General features: G+C 34.3%; 2 protein-coding genes and 1 long non-coding RNA gene across 3 annotated transcripts; all 3 read right to left on the reverse strand.

The window, feature by feature from the left end:
* Positions 1–2,202: 2,202 nt before the first annotated feature.
* LOC132170684 (uncharacterized) lies at positions 2,203–4,786 on the reverse strand. The gene is made up of 3 exons (XR_009438982.1): positions 4,644–4,786; positions 4,446–4,501; positions 2,203–2,496 (listed from the first exon to the last, which is right to left on the reverse strand). It is a non-coding gene; the product is annotated as an uncharacterized LOC132170684 (long non-coding RNA).
* Positions 4,787–9,186: 4,400 nt separating this feature from the next.
* Positions 9,187–13,326, reverse strand: LOC132172136 (uncharacterized). Its single transcript, XM_059583586.1, has 4 exons — positions 13,178–13,326; positions 11,228–12,265; positions 10,998–11,116; positions 9,187–9,550 (listed from the first exon to the last, which is right to left on the reverse strand). Exons 2-4 carry the CDS (start codon positions 12,255–12,257, stop codon positions 9,332–9,334), a joined length of 1,368 nt encoding a protein of 455 aa, XP_059439569.1. The 5' UTR covers positions 12,258–12,265; positions 13,178–13,326; the 3' UTR covers positions 9,187–9,331.
* Positions 13,327–13,920: 594 nt separating this feature from the next.
* LOC132169025 (uncharacterized) lies at positions 13,921–15,744 on the reverse strand. Its single transcript, XM_059580114.1, has 4 exons — positions 14,898–15,744; positions 14,652–14,792; positions 14,379–14,564; positions 13,921–14,288 (listed from the first exon to the last, which is right to left on the reverse strand). The coding sequence occupies exons 1-4, from the start codon at positions 15,742–15,744 to the stop codon at positions 13,921–13,923; spliced, it is 1,542 nt and encodes a 513-aa protein (XP_059436097.1).
* Positions 15,745–16,342: the final 598 nt, after the last annotated feature.

Below are 16,342 nucleotides of genomic sequence, written 5' to 3' on the forward strand. Positions count from 1 at the left end.
TTGAGGTTTTGACTATACAAGATCTCACTCCTATATACATCAAGTAACATACACTTCACATTTGAATTCAAAATCCTCTCAAGAATGAGAGTCAGTGTTACTAGCAGTCGTGAATTTAATTATTCAATTGACAATAGTTTATAGAATAATAACTCACGGTGGTCCAATTCAATGTATTCCAAATACATCAACATATCAGTCAAAAGTCTCCACTTCCATAATTTAGACATATCATCGTAATTGATATGTTATAGTAGTATCAGATAAAATGTCCAATTCCATCACCAACTACAAACTAATATTTATAAGTTACAAAGAACTTGTGATTTAGATGTTTTGATCATTAATTTCATTAATAAACCTGAATAGCATGCAATGTAACCTACGGACAACATTCATCAAATGAATATGTAATGCCCAAACAGTAAAGTAATTCTCATAAAATAAAATACTTTTATTGAGTGAAAATGTCATGCAAATTGAATTTTAGGGCACTAATCCTAATAGGGGAAAAGGGCCTCATGCAGAGGAGTATAAAGGTGTCAGTAGAAAGGAATGAGGACGAGGGTAGAAGGAGGTGGTGGTGACATTGTGAAAGAGTCAGAGGGGAGAATTGGGAGAAGAGCTAGTGGCGCTGGAGCAAAGGAGTGTGGTGGGAGATATTTGAGAGGGAGAGGAGAGAATGATGAGAGGAAAATAAAAATAAAGGCAGGGCTGCAATTCCAGAAAATGACTTATCCTTTGTTAAACCGTAAGCCACACTTTGTTAAAGCATAAGCCATGTTTTCCAATAACAAGGTATTTTTCAATAGAATCAAATAAAGGAAAATACATAATATATTTTACCCTAAAATAAACAAAGGCTGATGGAAAATTATTGATCGACTATGAACATAGAAAATAACCAGGAAAAAAAGAGAATTGAACAATACAAGAGAAGCCAAAAGTGGAGGCAATGGGCAATTAATAAACAAAAAATGAAAAGACTAGAATAGAAGACTGAAGAATTAATAAGAAATTGGCACTTACCTTGTCAAGGTAATCCTGCAACTCCTTTATCTTCTCCATATGGACTAGGTCTTCTGTGCACAAACCTATGTCATTATTAGGATTCGATTCATCCAACTGAGGGAGTGTTGGATTTTGATAGGAATTGTCCTTCAAAAACTTTTCAGGATTTCTGTTACAAAGCTGAAAAAAGGAAAGAAAAAAAAGAGTAATACAGTGATCAATGGCGCTAGACAACAAAACCTCAGTCAGAACCTGCAGTAAGAACCACGTATGTACTATAAGCTACATTCATTCGTAAGGATTTTCTAAAATTTTCACTTTAGTTTATACCAGCTGGCTTGATAAGCCAGAGCTTGGGCCACCATGCTCCACTTACTTGCAAAGAAGATTTAGGAGTACATGATGCAATTATTATAATGTTTCACCATCATCATCATCATCATCATCATCATCATCATCATAGCTTAAACCCATAAGTTATAACTGTTATTTGTTTCTTTTCCAGCAGTGTCATGGAAATTTCACTATGAATTAGGCTCCACGGATAAAGCTTTCATCACCTTATTATTGTTAAACAGATGTGTTCTCATTAGTGAATTTCACAAGAAACTATCAATGAGGCCTCATAGACAACATTTTGACTGTATAATTATAGCCCGTACAACATTCTCTTGCAAGAATGCAAGGAGTCAAGGGACAGAAATCTTCATATTGTTTTATTTAAATCCGAAAAATGCAATGCATCATATTCTTATGGTGTCTCACTCAATAAATGAATATTGTTGTAACCCAGATGCCTATTTCTTTGGCCTTCAAAATAATACACATCTTTTCGTATTAAATAAATGAGCATTTAATAGAAACAAGGATACATCCACAAAATACAAACATCACCAAACAACAACAACAACAAAACATCAGCACACACCTACAAACACCTACTGCTACACTACCAGCAGACACACAAAACATAACTCATACTCAGCGACAAATTGAAGAAAAAATCCTCACCCTACAGGAATTAGTACGATTATGAGCATTCCATTTCAACCAATATGGTACATCTGGACAGTCCAAAACATCTTAAGAGTCAAAAAGCTACAAGGGTTTCGTGCCTTTTAGCTACTTTTTTACCCTATTAAGTTTCACACCCAATCACCAGGTTATGTGGCAGCAAACCAATTCTTCTAATCTAAACCCTAAACATAACTCATACTCAGCAACAAATTGAAGAAAAAATCCTCACCCTACAGGAATTAGTACGATTATGAGCATTCCATTTCAACCAAATATGGTACATCTGGACAGTCCAAAACATCTTAAGAGTCAAAAAGCTACCAGGGTTTCGTGCCTTTTAGCTACTTTTTTACCCTATTAAGTTTCATACCCAATCACCAGATTATCTGGCAGCAAACCAATTCTTCTAATCCTGCACCACAGCCTACTAGAAAAACTTCAATCATGATATCGATGTTCAAAGCTGTTCTGCAGAAAACATAAAACATTACCCTTGAGCCCCCATCTAAGAGCAAAACAATGTTCAGGCAGAGTCATATACTATAGGCATCTTACAACAAACAATTTCAATTGTATCCCCTCAAATATATCATATATCTTTTTAGAACAGCAATCAGTTCATATACTGCATACCACCAAGATATGCTTATTGGGGCCTCCTGGGCATGAGGATAAACTGTTTAGCCCGTCAGGGGTGAAAGCTCCTGGATTACCTGGTAACTGGTTCTGACGAGTGGGGTCAGTTACCCGTAGGAGTTTGATTAACAATAAGGATTGTTGTACAGTATACGTTTGCGACGTGCAATTAATCTGAGTAAAGTTCTCCTACGTTATCAAAAAAAAAAAAAATGCTTATTGGGCTCTATGTATTAACAAACAGCAATTGCCCAGGTATTTGTGCAAAAAGGAATAACCCAGTCCTTGCAAAAATTATCAAAATGAAAAAAACAAAAAAAGTTGACAATTATAGCTACTAAGAATATAAACGAAAAAGGCATAATTCTTGTTGATGCAATTGGAACTTATCATCAAAAAAGAACAATTTAGATACTCCTTTGTGACTCTAGTTTTTATTTTTTCTTTTTTAAGTAATCGAAATATCATTAAAAAAGCGTTAGGCACCCCAAGTACACAAGTAATATACTATATTGCCCCCACCCCCAAATATATATATAAATATATTGTGGAAGTACTATTGCTTGTTGCCCCTTTATTAGTAAGAATGCTGGGAAGTTCTTGCAAATAAACACGTCTACTGAATAGAAACATTAAACTAAAAGCCCACACAAAATGAACACCTAGGAAAAAAAAGCCATATGCGACAAGAGAAAACGCTTAGCTAGAAGAAGAAAAAGAACAAAAAAAATCATGAAAACTTGGGACCAAGGGAGAAATATAAGCAATTGTACAAAGATAACGAGTATTGAAGTAAAAAGACATAAGCTCCTCCATTATTCTCTTACGATCTTCAAAACTTTTTTGTGACTCTGGTGGCAACTAGATCAACGTGTTTTTGCTTCAAGAGAAGCTCCTATTGAAGTTCACTATGAATCTTTGAGTATCTATCATGAGATTTATGAGCACTACCTAAAAGTAAGAAGAATAAACAAAATCTCAAGGAACAGAAAGCTCAAAAACCAGAGAAATCTTGAAATTAGGTCTAATTTTGGTGTGGGGCCCTAATGGGTACCCCCCATAGGCTAGTCTCATCAGTATCATGTTTTGTTTTATGCTCTATTACATTAGGAAACTGCTGTTTAGCATTATAATTTAATTGCATCGAACTTTCGTACTTTCTAGATTTGCTTGGCCTTGGCTGTAGTAATGATCCCAATGGTCTTATCTTTTGTTGTATTGGGTCTTTATTTGTTGTCTTTTAGCTGTTCCTAGATTGTTTTTAGTAGTTTAAGTAATTAGACACAAAGTCCTATAAATGATTAGTCAGTCAAATTATAGATAATAAATGGTTTGAACTGAAAATAATTTGAATTTGTAGAATATTATTATCATCAGACTTAAAACTGTCTCAAACAAGAGAAAGATTGGAAAACCATTCTCAACTAATCCACAAATAGTTTCCCATTCTTAATTTTCGACCATTGAACACATGACATATGACACCATGGATTTCTTCTCTTTTCATATGCTTAGCTTGCTAAAGAAGTAAAATGCTGATCGTAAAATTTAACTATGTTATAAACGAAAGAAGCTAGTAAGTTGAATTGTCTAGTTATCGTGTCAATAACAAACTCATTAACATGATGAATCACATGATGAGATCAGGATTCTTCTGAAAGGGAAACCCACATGCTACAGCCTACAGAATAAATGTCCATTCGTCTAGTTCAGATATCATGGCAGAATCTAGCATTCACGAAGCAATATAATCACACACTGAATAGCATTTAGTGGCATACCATTTGCTTGCGTTTCACCAAAACCACTAGTCTTGCTAAAACTTCTGCACTCTCGTCTGTAAAAATCAAAGACACCGAATTCAATGCGATTATAATAACATTGAAAGATTTGGAATGCAAGAAATAAGACAGAAACTCTGTTATTTGGTTGATAGAAGCATTTTGTCAAACAAATGGTGAGCGGTTTAGGTTTCTCACTCTCGTTAATTGGACACTGATAAACGTGCAAAGCTTTACGGACAAATAAAGAGGGTCTAGAAATTTCCGCAGAACCACGGATATCGATTGACGAACTCAAGTTTGAAGTTCTGATCGTTTTTGGGACGCACCTTTGCTTTGTGGTAACACAACGTGAAATGAAGGAAACGCAACCACACGATAACGCTTATTTATTCGTCACCCAAAAATAAATAAATAAATAAATAACTTCACTAGAGATTCTTGAATTTTCACTCGATTTGACAAATCTTTCAAACTTCAAAATTTCTCAATTTAGTCACCTAAATTTTTAATTGCATTCTTTAAACATTAAATAATGTTTATACCCCTGACTTTTTAAAAAAAAATTCAACTTTATCCTTAATTCCAAAACGTTTTTTTATTTTTTGAAATCATGGATATTTTTATATTTTTTGGTATTTCTAACGGCTAAATTTGACGGAGAGGTTCAAATTAAAAGCAATTGAAAGTTCATGAGACTAAATTTAGAGATTTTGAAATTTAGGGGAGTTTGCCAAATCGAGTGTAAATTCAGGAGTTTTCAGTGAAATTATCAAAAAAAAAAAAAAAAACAAAGAACAGCATGTGGTTATTAACGGAATTTGTCAAATCGAGTGTAAGTTCCGGAGTTTTCAGTGAAATTACCCAAAAAAAAAAAAACTCTTTTGGACCAGCATGTGGTTATTAACGGCTCATTACTCATGTTTAACGTGAATAAATATGTACACATTTAAAACAAAAAACAAAAATATGGGTACATTTTTTTACAATATATATATATATATTTTCTTTACACCATCTTATTTTACGCTTTCAATAAATCAATCATTATATTTGTAGATTTATATGAACTTCACACAAATTCAATGGTAATTCATCCATTCATTATAAAAATTGTTAAAAGATGAATGAATTTTATCATTTATCTCTTTTCATATCTCAATTATTTGGTTTAGAATCTAATGGTTAAATTTTGGGTATGGTTCTTTAATAAAAGGGAAAGTCAAGTCCAATGCTCATGCAAATCTCACCAATCTAATGGCTATGGGAAAATGGGGCTTATTTGTGGCGATCCGAACCTTGCCCCTTTTTAACAAGTCAAATCATCACAATAACATTACATAACAATATAATCAATTATAAACTAATTATATCATATATCAAAGATGTTGTCGTCAAAAGCTTGGGATGCCCCTTATGAACCGATGCCGAGTTACACCCCTAACTTTGATAAGCATATTTAAAAAGTCCTTATCAAAATTCTCCAATATATTTATTATAAGACAATAATTTCTTGCAAATTGGTTTCTAGAATACTCCTATAAACTAGCCTCTAAAAATGACATGTGTTGTACATGCCCCCTTTTTTTTCTTCTTATTCCAAGAGGCAAAAGGGGAATTATAAAGAAATAAGCAGAAAATGGGTGGGTAACTCAAACAACAGCCTCGATACAGCTAGAAAATGGTCTGGCAACCAAAAAACCGAGTAACCAACAGGAATGGGTCAATAAATTAACTTGGCCCATTAAGAGAACCAAAACTGCCACGGAGGGCTGCATCTAGAAGCAAAGTAAAAAGCTTCGAAAGGAAAACTTCCAGAAACATTGCGAGAAGAACAATAACCAAATCGGCACCGAGAAAGGCTGAATCAAAGTTGCCGACGAGCAGCCCAACCAAATCGAACAAAATTAACATAAGAACACCAGAAGGCAGAGTCTCCAACAAAAAATAAAATTAAAAAATAATCAACAACAACCCAAGGAGACAAAAACGCAAACAGAAAAAAGAAATATAGTAGACAAAAACATAAAAACAACTTCAAACCCCAAAAAATAGTAGATCCAACGAAAGGAGAGGCGGATGGTGGCCGCCGCAGAGGCTGTGAGATGTAACACCTCACCCCATTGGCACACAATATTATCTGCTTTTAGTTCTCCTGAACCAAACTTCCCAGAAGCTTACCCATCCTGTTACTACTATCGTATAAGCCCGCTTAATTACGAAATTCTGATGGGATCATGACCTTCACATCTTTAAAACGTGTTGTTATCAAAAAGGTTGGAAGTATACATATAAGCATATCCCCATCTCCATACCCAGGAAATGTGGGACGCCACATGAGAGGCGCACGATGTACACGCGCCGGTGAAAGGAAGATCACTGGACGGCATGAGGACACCATACTATGGAATGCAAGCATCGTTGAGGAGCTGGAGAGCTAGAGAGGAAGATGAGCGGGCATGTGGTAAGCTAGAAGTAATTGAGGAAAGTAGATCGGACTTCGAAAACAACCAATCTGAGAACCACGTCCTTTCCGACAAACGACACGGTGGTTGCAACAATCAACATGGTGGTAAACTGGTAATGGCGGCTGGTAGTGAGGGAGAACCTTGGAAAAGATGGAGAAGAAGAAGAAACACAAAAGAAGCGGGAGAACAGGAGAAAAAAGAGAACGAGAAAGAAGGAAGAGGGAAGAGATCCCTCCTCCCCATGAAACGACTGCATAAGGCAGTAGCAAAACCTCATGAAGGAGGTAAGAAATCTTAAGGCGCTCTGGTGGTGGTGCGACCACCCCCGGCCGGTTCTGTGGGTGGCCGATCACCCATTTTTTGTTTTTGTTTTTGTTTTTTTGTTTTTTATTATATGAATTGAAAAAACAAAAAAAATAATAATAATAATGTAGGGAGTTTTTAGTAATTTTGATTCAATTACATTTAGATCATGTCTATTGTTACCAAACTAAAGAATTTGAATAATTATTCAATTCCAACATCTTCTATTCCCAGAAATACTTATTCATTTTCTTAATGGAATACTCATTCTGCAAACCAAACGGGCCTTAGTGTCACCTTCTAACATGGACATAGGACATCAGACATGCTAAATGTTAACAATCTAGTCATCTTGACATGACGGCTTCAGTTTGTCTATAGATAGGAAATACATGTCTGCATCTATGTTTTAGTTGGTGGTTATATGCAGGAGAACCATGGATGGTGAAATTGTTTTGACATAACAAACTATAAGCATTTTTCCAGACAAAAATGCATAACAGTGTCATAAGTTAATTTGGAATTTGTCTAGTTAACTAATGATGAATATTAGATAAGCACTTGAGCAACTGTTGGATATGGAAGGAACACAAGTCTTTTGTAAGCACTTAAGTACTGTTTACAAAATTTTAATGGAAGCATCCTACAATTTTATTTTATTTTTTGGTACAAGCTAGATGGTTTCAGAAATGATTATCTTTGTCTTTCTTGTTGGCTAACTTATGCTGCAGTGGATATATATATATATATATATATATATATATATATATATATATATATATATATATATATATTTGTCTTTAAAGCAGATGATCTGAAATATCCTTAGCTTGGTCCGAGTTGTGCCAGAGACATGCTACGTAGCCTTTATTGTTGTGGAATATCTCATATGCCAAGTGCCATAGTGCTGACTTAGGCATCAGAGCTGTATCCTTATTACGTCACCAATAAGAAAACTGTCACAACAATTATTAATACCTTTTAATATAAATTTTTTTTCTCAATATTCACAAAGATTTGCAACTTGGACTAACATGTCCACGCTTCACATGTGATGGAAACAAGAAACTGAGAGCAAGTTCAGCAAAAGACTTAGCTGGGAATCTAATTTTAGTCTACTTATAATTCTCGTAAACTATTGCACTCATGCATTTTCAAAGGTCATACAATGAAACTAGGACATTGATATGTTGCATCTCTAATAGCAGCTGTACAAAGTATTGGATCTACATTCATTGAGAAAGAAAGAGCTAATAAGAAGTTTTCCGATATAGTGAGCTATGGAATCCAGCATTGGAGGAAAACAAGTCTTCTGGCTAGTTTGTGTAAACTTTGCTTAAGTGCTGTCGTGTACCATTTATGGTTTAAACATAGGCATAAATGGAAAGGGAAATCTTGTAAATCTGATGTAAATATTGAGCTTTGTATTAGTCAGGGGCTTAATTTAGATATCTTGCATTGATTGTTTTCCCTTGTATTTGGGGGAGAGCTTATCTGTTTGGTGTTGGTTTTGGTGACTTAGAGCATGAAATTGTGTTTGAGAAACTGAGTTTTTAAGTAAAAAAAAAAGCTTTTTGGCAAAAACTACATTTTTAAATTTGCCAAAAGTGCATTTTAACTATTTTTAGACTTTTTTTTACCCTTAAAAGCGATTTCACTTTTTTTTTTTTTTACCAAACGAGTACTTTTTTTTTTTTTTCTTTTTTCAAACAAACATTTTAATGTTAATCGCACTTTTAAGCCCCTTAAACACACACCCAAACATGCCCTTAATCTAGGTTTTTTGTTGGTGTTCTAGCTTTTTGCTAGAACTGTGGTTGTATTCTTTGTTGTGATTAATGAAATAATCATTCATCCGACCAATAAAAAAAAAAAAAGAACTAATGAGAATAAATAGAGGCAGCTAGCCAAGCAAGGGCATATATACTCAACCGATACTAGAACTTCAGTCACGTCTACTGCAACACTCAGAAACCAAGAAATAAACATGGATCTAAAATGATGACTATTGATCAAGCTGTGCACGATTAATTAACACTCTTTGGATCTTCAAACAGCTAAAAGATAACATATATATATACTCCATTAAACATCCTTTGCAGAATGGAGGGGCATCTACTTGACTCCAACTATGGACATGAGGAAGTGAAGCCTGTCATAAACTTCTCCAAGATCGGAGGTGGGGTCTTTGAATGAGGTTGGTGGCTCCACTCCAGTGAAGATGTAGAGAGCTTTTACTTCCTCTATGCACGTTTTCTGGGGCATGGCTTTATAACCTACTATACTTCGCATGGCCTCAATCTTTTCCCATATCTTCTCCTCATTGTACAATACCTGCATCACCATATTAATACATAAGCAATCAGCCAGGAACAAAATCCACAAATCTGACTTAGATTACAACAACAAAGTCCGACTTAAATTACCAAGCCCCTTAATATTCTTAAATTCATCTGTATTCATGCTGAAGTGGAAGCACAACTATCATAGCATTGGAATCTATACATTTTAACTATGGTGCACAGAAGAACAGTATAGTAATATCTATATGACCATATCCACTAATGTAGGATGAAATGCAAGTTAGAACCACAAAGCACATGAGAAAGTGCCTCCCCTCAAGAGTAAAAGGGAAAAAAGAAAAGAAAAAAGGAACAGAAAGAAATTCCTGCATGCCCAAATTCAAAATTCTATAAATGGTGCAGCCAAATCAAGTAAACAACTTTTCAAACTTGGCTTCGTTGGACTAAAATGGGATCAAGCACAACCTGAGGTTGACTAGCCCTTCCAGGCTTAGTAAGATTATGGTGGAGCATGGCATTTGTTTACACTTTGCAGTGCTAACTGAGCTACTCCATTGCCTAATCCAGACACTCATTTGTTTTAGGTTATTTACTAGAATTACATAGCACCTACCTAACTCAGTTATGATTTGGAACATTACAAATTTACAACTCTGCAATATTTGGCAATCAAAGCATGAGCTTGCCATGTTTGATTTGTGAAGCCTCATTAGAATGCAAATGTGTCTTGTTAGTAAGCAGCATAGTTTGCTTGACAGCCACAGTCAAAAAAACTTCACTATCACTGTAGTCTAGGCTCTTCCCCAGAAGAACATATAAAACACCTTTTTTCACATAAAGCAATGTTCCAAATCATAAGGAAAGTCAAATCTATCTGGTAAAGAGCTCTGCACGAGGTCTAACTCCAAGAGAAAACTTATTGGCACCAGCATCAGTTTGCTGAATAGGGATGGTTTCCATTAAAAGTAGTTTCCAGTTTCCACTCATCTTCCCCTAACCAAAAAAAAAAAAAAAAAAACTAAAGACACTTTCAATGAAAAATGTTCACATGATATCACTTCATCAGATGAGGCATCCAAAATATGCAGGTGCATAACATGGCAGCACATATATTGAGTTGTGCAACCGCAATGAACAAGGTTATTGAACACAACAAAGCAATGAACAAGTTGAAGATTGAATATAACAGAATCCGTATTCTTTTATTAGTGTCTTTTATTTAATATATACACATTAAATAAAAGATGATATCAAAAGAAGCAAAACAAGTAACATTGGAAACTATTCAAGAAATCCAAAGAAGCAAAGTCCTGATACAAATCATTAAACTTGGATATTAAAACATGAAAATTAATTAGAATAGCCATTAGCCCCCACCCCAGCTTTCAGCTGAAGGCATGGGAATTACAAAATGATGAAGGAAAAAGTGTTATCAAAGAAAGCCTTTTATCTCTAGGAAATATAAATTCATCCCTTACCTCACTAGAAGGAGCAATAATGTCTTTCTTAGAGGGAAGTCCATTATGATTAGGCTCATGAACTACAGCTGAAACAGAAAGCTCCACAGATTCTGTAGCGTCCCTGCCCACTGATGACTCTGCAGATGACATCAGTCAGTTTCAGTTAAGGGGATTCAGAAATAACTTAAGACCAAATACAAAATCTAGATTGTAATAATTGTGTTGAGCAATTGTTTCAAGATATTTACCTTTGGCAGTTCCATGAACTACATAAGAGCACTGCTGACCAGCTACATTTTTGTCATCAAACAAATCCAATCCACTTTCATCAGCCATCTCTCTAACATCTATATTTGAGAAAATCACATTTTCCTTATTCCTATTTAATTTGAAATCGAGAGCTACATCATGAGTAACATAATTACCCTCTGCTCTTCCTGCTTGAAACACAGTTGCCTTGTCTAACATAGATTTCTGCTCCTCATTTCCATGTCCTGTTGATATCTCTGCTTCTGTAATGTTATCAACATCCTTCCCTTTTTTCATCTCTTCATTTATCGTTTCACTTACTACCACTATTGGTTTCTCAACTTGTACATTATTGTCAAAACTTGTTCCTTCTAATACAATTGATTCCACCTCTTTTGGCATAGAATCTATGTTTTCCACATATCTTGTTTGTAGCATCTTCTCTCTTACTTTTGGAGCTTCCTCTTCTTTCAATGCTTCCACTTCTCCTTTCATCTCCCCCCTGCCATAGCAATGTATCACTTCAATTCTCTCTTCCAATGGCTTTTCCTCCTCATCTAAATACTCCTCATCACCATCTTCTTCATACTCATTTTCCTCCACATACTCAACTACATCTTCATTGTTTTCCCCAACTTCCTCCTCAACTAATTCAATTCTCATCTCAACCCTTCTCTTTGTTTCCTCCATGAGCTCTTCTTCCTCTTTTTCCGTATAATATTCTCCTCCAAACCCCACTCCTTCCTCTTCCTTTTCTTCATCCCAATATACTTCTTCTTCATCATTAGGTAGCAACTTTCTCATAAGCATTTCAGAGCAAGCATAGCTTGCCAAGAGGAACCCAGAAGGGACTGAAACAACAAACCCAATAACTGAAAGAGCCAATATTGGAGGCAGAACTATTGGTGCAGATGAAACTACAATACCCGTGATCAAAATCTTCCTTCCTAGTATCAGTCCCTTGTTCAAAATCCATCTCATCTTGCCACCATATTCTTCAATCTTCCACTCCTCACTTGGGTCTTCCATCTAATCACCTATCAATTATCATGAAATTATTTAGTAGTGTTGTTACCGTGCACAACAATAATGAACAATATGGAATCAAAAAGAGAGATTAAGAAAGAATCGAGACACAGATGTAACTTGGTTCGGCAACATGTATGCGTCCACAGATGGTACAGTTGTATTTTGTTATTAATATTCAGGGTTACATCATAACATTCATATAGGAAAACCCTAAACTCTAACTGTACAGACATATTTAGAAAATCCTGCTCCGTGATCTGCTCCCATCTACTTGACCAACCACTAGTGCATGTTCTAATATATATAAACAACTAGTTGCTTAGGAACTTGACATAGGAAAATCAAAATGGTAGCCTAATAATCGTGGCTTACAAAATAATCATACATGTAAGATGGATTTGGCTTAGGTGTTGTTAAAATAAAAAAATTTTAAAAATTTTAAAAAAATAAAAAGTAGAGAAAATCTGTAGTTTAGTTTTTTCTTCTATATTTAATTTCAACTTTTTCAGTTGAAAAATTTTCAGGAGATTTTTGTTTTTTAAGAGGACCTAAGCCAAATCCAAGTTAAGTAATTAACTTTCTGTTGGATGCTGGGAAACCCAATTTTTGGAAGAAAGAAAATTAAAGAAACGAAGAGAAGAGACACAGAGAGGAAAAATAATAGGAAACCCATTTTATTATTATATTTAATTATCTAATAAAAATAAATAAAATACTATTAGCAGAACCTATCCTTTTGGTTTTTCCTTCCTTTCTATTCATAGAATGAATGTAAAAAAAAAAAAAAAAAAAGGTTGACGGCCTTATTTTCTAATCAGCAACTCCAATTCAAAACCCGATGAACATGAACCACTTAATTAACTGGTTTGTAATTCCACAAAAAGAAAGAAAAAAAAAATCCAAGAACTTGAAATTCTCACCTGCTTTATAAAGCGCTACGTAGATTGCTTGAGATGATTGATGGCCAATGTTTCCACAAGAGATCGAGATCTACCAAGAAATATTTCATCATCATTTTTGAAGGTCTGGATGCGTTAAGAGTGTAAAGTGAAAAAATGGAAACCAACAACTGAAGAAAGAATCACTGCGACACGCGTTGGAAAGAGGGCATTGACAGTTGCAGGCAAAGGAGAAGCCAACAACAGCAAGTGCATGCAGCATGCAGATGGATAATGATAGGTTACGCATTTCAACGTCACCACCACTTGCACCCTATTCTTAATTATCCATTTTATTTTATTATTGTTTTCAAGCAAAACTATTGCCATGGTCTACTATTCTTATAAAGATTCGGTAGAATCTTATTTCTTATTTTTTATTTTTTTTTTATTTAAAAAAAAAAAAAAAAAGAAACAGGAAAACTACGCACTTTTGCGATCTTAATTACCAACGTTTAAAAAGTTATAATGTGAGATTATCATGTTTAAGAACTTTTCTGTGTTAAAATTTTCACTTAAAATCTGAATGGAAGATGTAAAAATTTCCAAAAATAAATAAATTATAAAATTAAATTAAAAAAAAAAAAAAACGTTAGATTTGGTCAGGTGACTGACAAGAATGCACCTCCTTTTTTTCCATTATTCTTTTAATATTTATTTAATTAATTAATGGTAATTTTGTATTTTAATTTTATAATTTTCTTTTAATTTTTTCCATTATTCTTTTAATAATGTTCCACCGTAATGTGATCCCGTGGAAGACGACCTCGGCCTTTAACATAACGAGCACCAAAATCTGGAATGTCTATTTCAAATTTCTTAGAGAAAGAGACTACTTTCTCAAGAAAATTATCCCAATCTTCATTTCTCAATTTTTGGAGGAGTACTTTTGTATTAGAAACTAATTGCATAGCATTCAAGATGTCTTGAGATTTTTGTTGCAAATGTTGACAAAGACAATCAGTGGTACCCATGATTTCTCTCATCAAATGTAAAATGAATATAAATCTGAATGATGTAATCATTTCATAAGCAACTTCAGCATCCCCACGTTGAGAGTAAGTTGATCCTTCTTTTATAATCTTCTCAAGCACTGAACAAGCAGGATTAAACAGCCTTAGTAGGCTACAAATAGAATAAAAATGAGAACCCCAACGAGAATCACCAGCTCGTTTCAAAGTGCCAATTTGGTTAGCTCCTTTTCCAGTTTCAAGTTCCTCAATAGCTATCAAATATGCGATATCTGCTTCTTGAGCATCTTGCAAATCACGATGACGTTTACATGAAGAACTAACCACATTAATAATGAAATTCAAATTTGAGAAGAAATCATGAACAACCGTTACCTCTCGAGATATAGCAACTAATGCTAATTGTAATCGATGTGCAAAACAATGAACATAGTATGCACAAGAACATTCATTAAGAAATAATGCTTGCAATCCTTCCCATTCACCACGCATATTGCTAGCACCATCATACCCTTGTCCACGAATACTTTGAATATCAAGACAATTTTGAGAAAGAACATCAGATATTTTATCCTTTAAAGTCAATGCCGATGTATCTTTAACTTGGACAATATCAAAGAAGCGTTCTTGTATAAAACCATCTTTGTTAACAAATCTCAAAACAATAGCCATTTGTTCTCTCTTAGACTCATCTCGTGCCTCATCAACAATAATGCAAAATTTTGAATCACCAATTTCTTCACAAATTGCATCTCGCACTCTTTTTGCCAAGACATGTAAAATATCTTTTTGGACTTGAGGTGAAGTATATTTTGCATTTTGTGGAGCATTTTCTAAAACAACCTTAGCAACATCATCGTTGAAATTGGACACAAGTTTTATCAACTCAAGAAAATTGCCGCGATTTTTAGAATCGGGACCTTCATCGTGACCTCTATAAGGACATCCTTGATATGCTAAATACCGAATAGATTCGATTGAAGTCTTCAATCGCAATCGATTGTTCAATTTTTCTTCCGAAGTTTGCTTATCTATCACCTTATCAATATGTTGAGATTGATTCTTCAAATTGTCACAACACTTAACAGCATTATTATGAGGTGAACATGGCCCATTTCCCATGTGGACCAAAAAAGAACAATGTGTGCCATCATTAACTTTCTTCCAATTGCGAAATCCTTCAATAGTAAATGCACTACCTCCAAACCGTCCCGTTGGCTTTTTAGCAAAAAGAAAGCAGGGTAGACAATAAGCAGCATCTTTGTTCTCAGAATATTCTAACCAATCAAACATCTTAAACCAAGATGATTGAAATCTTCGGCGGTTTTTTTCAGTTCCCGAAAACGGATATCCAGAACTACTAGAAGGAATGAACCTATTCGGACCGACTTTAAGATAAGCACATCTAATTTCATCCTGTTGATTAACAGGATATTCCCATATTTGAGGACGTAACCCGGGATCATGTTGTAGAGTAGAAATGTCAAATGACTCAACTATTTGAGATTCAATTCTTGGCATCTTAGAAGGGCGTTGCTCAGGAGCTAAAGTTTGAGGATTTGATGTCGATGAAGACATTCTAGTATTTGAATCAGCATCTTTTTTCTTAAAAAATGCATCAATTGTTTTTGGCTTGCTCATAATGTAATCTAAGAATTTTCAGAAACCTGGAAAATTATTTATCTATTAGTTTTAATTCTCATACTAAACAATTCATGTCTAATGAAACATACTCTAAGTCTCTAATGATATTATAATAAAATTATTAGCATATTCCGATAGCTATTAGCCTAAAATGAATTTATAAAAAGAACAAACCTGAGATTGGCAATAATCTTCTGAAACTCATTGATGCTTGACAAAATCCCAAAATATATAAAACACACCTAACAAAAAAAATAACAATATTGTTTTTATTAGAATAAGATAAACAAAATGATGAAAATAAGAGATATATCACAATTAAAAAACTCCATAAATTTCAGTCAATCATATTAGAGTTTGCAAATTGCCCAATTAAAGATACCTAAAAATCTTTATACATTTATCTCACAATGTAATTTAGCAATTTTAAGTTCAATATTGTTCTAGTGGGGAAGGTTTCAAAGGTAGGCGATACTTTTAAAGGATAGAGGTTTTTATCTGCACATGTATTGTAATGATTATTCTGCCAATA

This window comes from Corylus avellana, chromosome ca2, assembly GCF_901000735.1.
Source record: "Corylus avellana chromosome ca2, CavTom2PMs-1.0".
Lineage (NCBI taxonomy): Eukaryota > Viridiplantae > Streptophyta > Magnoliopsida > Fagales > Betulaceae > Corylus > Corylus avellana.